Genomic DNA, 9,683 nt, shown 5'->3' with positions numbered 1-9,683 from the left:
GGCGACCTGGGTTCACGGCTCGCAATGCATGCTCGTTGCTCTTGCGTGTTCAATAACTTTTCTACAGCTAACAGAAGTGAGTCTGAGAAATTCTCTAAAGCTGAGGTTGTCGTAGTTTTTTTGTCGCCTTTTTGACGGTTTGGAGTTCTTAGTTTTGAAATGTAGTGGTCGGAGTTGTGTTAAGGACAGAATGAGTTATCGTTTATGGCTTTCCAGTCGGATTGGAAAGAGAATTTAGACATCACATCGGCGGCAACCTAGATCAGGGATATCACGGCGGTCGTCGATATGCAGTCCAAACGAGAAAGGGAGAGCGACCGTGAACGGGATAGGAAAGCTTCTCGGCCCTCCCGAGGAAGCTTACACTCGCCAAGGAATAGTTCTGGGTCTGGTTCTGGCGTGATGATGGTGGGACCGAATTTTCGCGTCGGCAAGAAGATTGGATGTGGAAACTTCGGTGAACTCCGACTTGGTACGAACCTGAGCGGGCAACCATATTTTAGACGATTTGTTATGTATAAACTATGCCTTTTAAACGGTTAACTTGCTCCTTGTTTTATCATAGAATTATTAAGATTACTCACTTATTGACTCTCTTTTGACTAGGGAAAAACCTATACAACAATGAGCATGTCGCCATCAAACTGGTAAGTCGCTCCTGACTTAACTTTTTTTGCTAGGTGCGAAGATATCTTGATGAAGTGTGTAGGATATATTACCTCTAGCTGAGGCCGATTGTTGAAATTTTTTATTTGGTAGGAACCCATGAAATCTAGAGCACCACAACTTCATCTGGAATACCGATTTTACAAAGTACTCGGAAATGCCGGTAAGTTCATTCTGAATGGCCAGTGAAAACGGTAGAGAGCTTTTAGCTTTGTTGCGTTAGAAGTTGATTGCGGCCTGCAGGAAGTGCTAAATATATAGAGTGATCCATTGTATTTATCTTGGATGGGCCGTTGATCATAAGCGACAGCCAAGCATTACACATTAAGCCACGTTTACTTTTTACTTTTTTAATTATTTCTTCTTTACAACTCAACTATTTCAGTTTGAATTTTCACGTTTCTTCGAGGGAATCTTGCATCAAGTTTACTGTGATATTCCAAAATGTTACATGACCCGTCGGTTACCAAAATCTATCTCTCCAAGGGGATTACTGGAGTGTAAAAGTTTCTAAATAGTCTTAATCCTAGTATATTTTAGTTTCTGCAATAAGCGACGAATAGAGGAGAGAAAAAGCTTTCTATTTGATCAAGGTTAAACATTGTCTCCAATTTTATTCCTGAAACGGTGTAATCCGTAGGAATAATATTTCGGTCCGATTTTCGCTATGTTACTTTATCCTTTGTGTATTTTGGAATAAAAAGAGTTTCTTATCAATCATGTGGATTGTAACGCAGTACCCAACCGCGATAATGAAATCTCGCTCTTTCAAGAAAAGCACATTTAAATACTCCTTTTGCATGTTAATCGTCTAAGGCTGTTTGGAAACAAGTGCGGGCAAAATACGTTTGAATTCATTGTTGTAATTTCAATTTAAGATATGGAGGTTAGGATAAACAAATTGTAGTATACTAATTCGGATCTGGCGTTAGAAAACTCAGATAGGTGAAACATAGATTTATGTTGAAAATTTTTAATCATCGAGGACAATATTGTCATTAATAATTTGACAATTATGTGACTTTTTGGGTACTCTAATTTTTGGCTTTCTCGAAAAGTTGCTCTTTCATTGGTCGTCTTCATTTGAGATGCGTTTGATAAAATGTGTGTAAATAACATGGTCTTTGTGATGATAACTTTGTGATTGTAGCTTATACGAATTTGAAGTCTTAGCTGTGTTGGGGGTGACACACAAAGAGTTATTAAATTTTCCAATGTTTTGACTCAATTTATAGATAACTTTTTCTCATCCAAACTTGACACTTGGTTAATGTGTTGAATGAGCCTTTTTTTTAATTAGTTTTTTCCTACACCATTTTTTAATATTTTCTTCACCATCAGAGCTAGTCTTAGTCAATTATATCTTGGTGCAACAAGCTACCTTACAACTTCAAACCAAATGTCTCTCAGCAGGTGAAAATCAACAAATACTGTTATCCCTATTTGGCCATTCTTGCATTTTATAAACAAAGAATAGAAGGCAGGATCAGTCACACTGTCCCTACCCAAAGGATGTCCAAACAGTTTGCTTCCATCCGAAGCAGTTTGTTCTAAATTTCAAGATTCAGTTTAGAGGGGTATTTTAATATTCCTGTGGGCTTGTTTTGAAATTTGTGAGAAATGAACAATAATATGTGGTCAAATTGCTAGTGAAAACAAAGCATTTCCATGATATATAGATCAAATGCAAGAGCACTTTGACTTTTTCAATCATCTCCAAAGCTGATGGAACAAAGAAAATGGTTGCTTTGCAAAAACTTAACCCTGCTTATAGGTTCAGTAGTTGAGAGTGTGGGATGCTTGGTGGCAGCTGCATTTTCCCTTCCTGCAGATGCAAAAATGATTTGTATTGACTTGGACACAAAATTCTCAATAACTTCACTTCATCTTCATCTTCTTACAGATGTCTGTAGAGATGAACAAAACATTTGACACAGAGAAATTCAAAATTGTTGCTTCTATTGGTTGTTTTTATTCAGTACTTTTATTTTTTTTCACTTGTGGGAATTGTTTTGGTGGAGAGATCATGGTAAATTGTCTGATCTGCCGAACAATTCTCAAATGTACTAAGTAAGGGTTATATAAAAGAGTGGTGAGTATGCTAACCTCTGCTGTTTACTTAGAATTGTTTTCCTGCTGAATCCAGTTTTGAATTTTAAATGCCATGGTAAAGACGGTTTCATTTTAGTTCTTGATAAAGGACTTAGTACTAGTACTGTTTGTCTCTTGGGGGGTATCCACATGGTTTTACATGTTAAATAAGATCGTGCTACTTTTTAAAAGCATGTATGAAACATTCACCTTGATTCATTGCCGCTTTAGTTGGGTGCTTGTAATATTTTTATATTCAACATTAATTTTATTTCCTTTATACTAAATGACATTTTAGCCAATTTGAATATACTTATTCAGATAAGCTGTGTTACAAAATATTATCTACAAACCCTAATGTTGTTGAAATGATCGTCTTACTGTGTTTTGAAACTAGTAACAAATGTTGAAATTATATAACGATACACTTATGATGTAATGATTAAGAATGATGGAAATAGTTATAAAATTGTGGGTTTCAAGTTTGAAATGATTCCAAAGTTCTTGTCTTGATTGCAATCTATGTGTAATAACTTGTTATTAATTGATAGCAAAATGGAGTTGGTTTGGGGTAATAATTTTGTTAAAGTAATTCATGGTGTGCAGGGGATTTTATTAGGCAGACTCAATCATAGTTTATTACCATTTTTCTTGTGTTTGTCCTCATTAATACTTTTCATAAAAAGACTTGTTAACTGTAGTCAGTTTGTCTACACTATTTTGCAACAAGGAAATTGCAATATATTTATTGTAGAAAGATGATGTTATTTACTTTATCAAGGTGGGGAAATTGTAAAGTGGATGCAGCTGTTTAAAGCTTGTTGTATTTCCTCCTGTGAATTGGAGTTTTAAACCATGCTTTTCTATCACTATAATGATTTATTTCATATCAAATGGTATACATGTATGCAATACAGCCTTTACACAAAATTTAAAAGTGTAATAGAGAACTTTTAAAACTCATAAGTTTACCATACACCGTGTGCAAATTGTACTGCATAGGAGTTTACTTTTATGGTATTTCATCTTTACTGTGTTTGTAAATAATGTGTATACCATGTTGGTGAAGAATGTGTATATTGGGGGACATATTTGGGTTTAAATGCTTCAGGGTATCAGTTATTTAGACTACAAAATACATATTGTATATTAAGCAGACAATGCATCAAATTTATTATATTAGCAAACTTTAGGGTGGTACCTCTGTGGTTTGTCACACAAGGTATCATTGTTTGTTGTGTGGTTGTCATTTTGGGATTTCACGAGTAGGAGTATTAAGGTTATTTGATGTCAAGAAGTGTAGTTGTAAATTTCATAAACAACTCTATCGTGTGTCCTTTTAAAAGGTTTTTACTGGCTTTTTTCTGTCAGCAAGTCAGTCAGCTGACATAAAGAATGTAGAACTTAACGTCTAATGCTCTCTGCTTTTCTGATGCTTGTGGACTCAAAAACCTTGACCGAAACCTGGGTTCATGTCTTTTGTTTGACTTTTCGGTTTTGGTATAACCAGGTATTAATTGAAAAAACCTGTTTGAGGCATAGTATTTAATCAGAGTATAAACATTTTTATAAGGAATGGAATACATTAAAATGAACACAGTGAAATGATGGTTACTGTTGGCAGTGACCCCTATCTGTACCAAAAAAAAAAATCAATGCAGCTTGAAACTCGAGTTTATTTTAATCGTTTGCAGAGGGAGTACCTCAGGTACACTACTTTGGGCCATGTGGAAAGTACAATGCATTAGTCATGGAACTATTAGGACCAAGCTTAGAGGATTTGTTTGACCTCTGTAACAGACAGTTTAGCTTGAAGACAGTGCTAATGATTGCCATTCAGTTGGTAAGTGACAGTTTTGAAAGGATATTTGTAAAGCTTGAAGAGAACACTGCCCAATGAATGGGAAATCACTGCTGGATAAAAGCCCGTAATCCAACATAATTATCCATAAAAAATTATGAAAATGGGGGCTGATAGAGGGTTTGCCCATCGAGCAAGAGACCAAGAAAATTTACAGCTTGTGTGAAGGGAAATTTCTTTTGGGAGACAACTATCTTGTTGAATCAAACTTTTATTTACCTGGAAAGTAGTCCTCCAGTTTCAAAGTGCCTCAGGCAAGCCAAAGAAAAATGCATACAGTGTAAACTGGATTGCCTTTGTTTTATCCTGGGTTTATGTTTTACTTTTGTCTTAAATCAGTTACCAGTAGCTTGAGCCAGAAAGGTATAACTTACAGTCTGTGTCAGCTATTTTGTTAGCTTGAGGTTAAGTGCTACTGTTTTGTTTGTTTTGTTCATCTTTTTAAACTGCAAGTTATCTTGGATTTTCAATTCTATTTCAGTTGACAGTAAATCTCCTTTCCAAGTTTAATGTGGCAAGCATGTGTACTTGACAGAGTCAAATACATTTACAAGAGTGATGTACAGAGTACATTCTAATCCAGGTCACTCCTTTTACTTTATAGATTTCAAGGCTTGAATGTGTACATTCGAAGAATATGATCTACAGGGACATTAAACCCGAAAATTTCCTTATTGGCCGGAAATCCTCAGGCAAAGAGAAAACAATTCACATAATAGACTTTGGTCTTGCCAAGGAGTTTATTGATCCAGAGACCAAGAAGCATATACCCTATCGAGAACACAAAAGTCTAACTGGAACAGCAAGATACATGAGTATTAACACACATTTAGGAAAAGGTATTCTTTGATTTTGAACCCTATTGTGGTTGGAGTTTGAGGAAAGAGCTAGTTTGTAGCATAGTGGATAATTATGACTCTTGAAGTGCTATGGATTAATGTTTAAGTTCAGACATGCTAAACTAAGGTTTCTAGCATGTGGGTATTAATTTTCTTTTGCATGGGTTTTAGGGTTGTATAGAACTGTTTCCAATATCAAGGTTTATTTTACTGACTGCTGCAGTATACTCCATGCTGTATCCAACAGACTTCATATTCGATGTTTGGGGATAAAATCCTAGTTGTGCTCAGGAAAACTATTGCTACATGTGTATTGGATCTGCTTTTTATGGCCTTTGTCTTTTGTATCTGTTAATGTCAGGAACAGGTGTTGTGTATTCAGTGCCGTTATGAAATATATTGCCAAGTGGGAATTTACAAAGTAAAGTTATCTAACAAAAATCTTAAAAAACAGTCTGTGGTAGATTGTTACTTTTCAAAGTCATTTTTTGTTCACAACCACATGAATTGTATAGGAGGATGAAGTAGGTTTGTAGTTATCATAATGGTTGTGCACCATACTTCAGAGCAAAGTAGAAGAGAAAGTGTTATCAGAAAGATTTGTTAAATTTCCAGTTGCATATTTCCTGCATAACTTGTTTTCAGAGCAAAGTAGGAGAGATGACTTAGAAGCTCTAGGGCACATGTTCATGTATTTTCTTAGAGGAAGTCTGCCATGGCAAGGACTCAAAGTAAGCTAACTCTGAATTATACTTGTTGCTCAATTTTTTTCCATACTTTGAGGTTTCATCTTTTTTTTTTTTAATCCTTTATACTAGCATTTTATCATATTCCTTAATAGAAGAAAATAAATGCTCTAATGAATTAAAATTTTGTTTACAGGCAGACACCCTGAAAGAGAGATATCAAAAGATTGGGGACACAAAACGTGCAACACCCATTGAAGTCCTATGTGAGAATCATCCAGGTAGATATTGTGCATCCCCTTTGAATCTTTTGGCACAAAATAATGGAAACATTAGAAACAGTTGTTGTTGTGTTCCTTCTGAATCATAGATTTTTAGTAAATTGCAATTGTTTCCCCAGTTACTTTCCTATAGCTTCATTCATGTCGCAACTTTGACTACTCCTTGTGAGTACTTTTCCTAAATGTTTTTCTTTTTCTCTTAACAGGTTTCATCTGTAAAAATATTGTTTTCTTTTTTTTTTTTTTTAACATTCATAAAGATTGCCTGACAGCATTTGGGTGGCATCTTTTATTAATTTCAAACTGTTTTTCTTTTAACCACAGAGGAGCTTGCCACATACCTGCGCTATGTTCGTAGACTTGATTTTTTTGAAACTCCAGACTATGAGTATTTAAGAAAGTTGTTCAAGGATCTCTTTGACAAAAAAGGCTATGTTGACGATGGAGAGTTTGATTGGACGCACAAGCAAATTGTAAGAGCTCAGTTGTAAAACTTTGTAAAATAATGTAATTTATTTTAAAATGATAAATGATAACAAAATCTTGAACGGACCTCTGCATATGGAAGATTCAATTGCCAATAATTGGGAGAGTTTGCTTAGACGACATAGCCATGATCTTTGAATGTCTAATTTGGCTATTTTAGTACTGGTAATAACAACCATGTACATAACTTTTTCTGATATCGTTAGAAGTGTCAGTTAGCACAAGTGACTGATTTCTTGTTCTGATACAATGATTGTCGCACCCTAAATATTTTTTTTAATTTGACATTCCATAGCCTAGCCCGATTAATTCTCTGAGCCACTCAGATCAACACAATCAAAGAGATTCTCAGCTTCCTCCTGGATATCAGAAAGGAAATGAGAGACTTACTTCCACTTCTGTAACAAACAAGGTATAATAAAATGTCTGTTTTATGACCCTGTTGCTCAAAGGGTTGACAGTGCTCTCCAAGTGCCCTCTTTGCTAAAATGTGGTTTTGGGCCCTTGTAACCAAGTCTTTGGACAGCCCCTGGACTGAAGATGAAAGGGGCCTGGATTTTAAAGCCCAGGTCTCAGGCAAGACACTTGAAACTGTCAGAAAAATCTGGCAAGGTGCTTGTTACATCATGCAATAGAAACCAAGTGAAAGCAACCATCACAAGGGCTTGTAAGACTAAACCCTTCCCATCTCATAATAGAAGTGATTTGTACAATGGATAGCAGTATGCAATTCTTTGTTGGTTTTGTGTAGATACTAATTTAGTATTTCAGAATGAGATTATATCTTAGAGTTTAAATGATGAAAAAAAAAAAAAAAAAAAACCAAGCAAAACTTTGGCATATAAACATTTGGTGTGGAGAAGATTGTTGACTTAATTAATATGTGGTCTATCTTGTAGTCTGCTCAAGACAGAAAAGGTGCCTGGGCTGACAATTCACAAGCTCTGAAGTCTGCTGGACTACTGGCGCCAACTGCAGACAGATTAGGAGGCTCAGTACAGGTGGTCAGTTCAACAAATGGGGACCTGGGTCCCGATGATAGTAGGCATGAGAAGGTTGTTACCCCAATACATGCACAACAGCAACCTGAAGTTGAAGTTGTTGAGGAAACAAAGTATGTACTTAAATTTCTTATAATGTGTTAGATCAATGCTTTACTCCAGTATCCACATTGTGGATTGTAAAAAGTCCTTGAGTTTCTTCATTTGGAGCATCACTAAGAAAAGTTGGTGAGCAATATTGTAGTTCAAATCTGAACAAAGAGCACCTTTCTGATGGAGGTGTCTATTTTAAAGAGATTTGATTGTCGAAGCTTCAGTCCTAGTCTTGCACACAGTAGAAATTTAGCCTGAATCGTGCGAGGTTTGCTCAAATATAACTGGTTGAAAGGGTGGTACGGAGAAAGTGTGGACAAATGAAGAAATGGAAGAAGGGCTTCTTTTGACATTTTCTTTTGTTTTCGTAGGTGTTGTTGCTTTTTCAAAAGGAGAAAGAAGAAGAAGCAGCCGCCAGTGGCAAGACAGAAATGATATTTGCCTCCCTCAACATTTGGCTCATAACCAATAAATCTGTAGTATAATGATAAAGATGTTGGAACCTTTTGTAGAAAGTTGGGTGAATTTTATAATGAAAAGAGATGGACTTTAATATTGAAGCAGATCTTGGGTCTGTTACTATTCCATGACGGCTTGATACATTGCACAAAAAGAAGAAGAATCTTTAGTTAAAATAGTGAAACATTTTAATCTAGTTAAGCTTATTTGGAACAATGAGTATTTAAGGTGATTGACAGTTCATGCTTTGAAGAATCTTTTGTGAGACTTCTTCAGTTGAGTTTTGATAGTGATGTTATCAGATCATTGGACAGTGCAGAATTTTGTGTGAATTACTGAAAGCGTAACATAAACAATGGGTATGTAAATCAGGACTGTTGATCACCTTAATCAATAACTATGAAAGTGATCCAACCATTTATTTTGAACTTTTTATAGAGTTTGTTCTAATGACTTCTTTTCTATCTCGTCAGTGATTATTTTTTAATGTGACAATTTTCTTGTTTCCCTGTGGCTTGCTTCGAATAAAACATTAAATTTAAGACAATCATTTTAGTATCTCAACTGAAAACATGAACTGCAATTTTGTGGCATTCTTATTTATTTTGTTGGAAATTTTCAGCACATATACAGGGTTGAGATTGACTAAGTTGAGCATTTTTGCTTTTATCTCCTATCTTCTGTTCAAACTTCCATGCTTGAGGGTGTATTCCAGTGGGCCTCGCCCTTTTTGTGACCCTTACTTTTTCTAATGGGAAAAAAGTTTGGTGGTCTCTTGGGTAACTAAATGAACTTCAATTATTTTTACTCTTTCACTCCCAAGATTTCACTATTTTATTCTCCTTACTGTTTGCTACACAATTCTCGTGATGTTAAGAGGATTTGGTATTGGATCAATTAATATTCCCCTAATTGATAATTATCATTTCTCTGCTTTTTTTTTTTGTGATATTGTAAGGAGAAATTCTGTCATGGTTACTCATGGGTGTTAAAGGGTCAAGTGTTCAGCAATTATTGTTTATCTCCATGATCAGTGAATTTTTTTACTCGAGAGAGATAGATGGGTAACAACAGGTAACTTTTTAAGATGTCCAACATTCCAAAAACAATAATTATAATGTAAAGTCTTGGCAGTGGGGTTGAATTAGGGCTGATCTCAATTTACATCCATTTCGACCAATATAGTCATTGCTTTCCAAATCAAAGTGTATCTGGTTCTT

At 35.4% G+C, this 9,683-nt stretch overlaps 1 protein-coding gene across 1 annotated transcript; it reads left to right on the top strand.

The window, feature by feature from the left end:
* Positions 1–45: 45 nt before the first annotated feature.
* Positions 46–9,010, top strand: LOC111342227 (casein kinase I). The gene is made up of 11 exons (XM_022949276.2): positions 46–472; positions 607–647; positions 760–829; positions 4,452–4,600; positions 5,223–5,457; positions 6,103–6,188; positions 6,340–6,424; positions 6,749–6,897; positions 7,206–7,322; positions 7,810–8,024; positions 8,376–9,010. The coding sequence occupies exons 1-11, from the start codon at positions 289–291 to the stop codon at positions 8,437–8,439; spliced, it is 1,395 nt and encodes a 464-aa protein (XP_022805011.1). The 5' UTR covers positions 46–288; the 3' UTR covers positions 8,440–9,010.
* The last annotated feature ends 673 nt before the right edge of the window (positions 9,011–9,683 follow it).

Source organism: Stylophora pistillata, chromosome 4 (assembly GCF_964205215.1).
Source record: "Stylophora pistillata chromosome 4, jaStyPist1.2, whole genome shotgun sequence".
Classification (NCBI taxonomy): Eukaryota; Metazoa; Cnidaria; class Anthozoa; order Scleractinia; family Pocilloporidae; genus Stylophora; species Stylophora pistillata.
The sequence above is the reverse complement of the archived record's forward strand: the minus strand, read 5'-3'. Positions and strand labels throughout refer to the sequence as shown.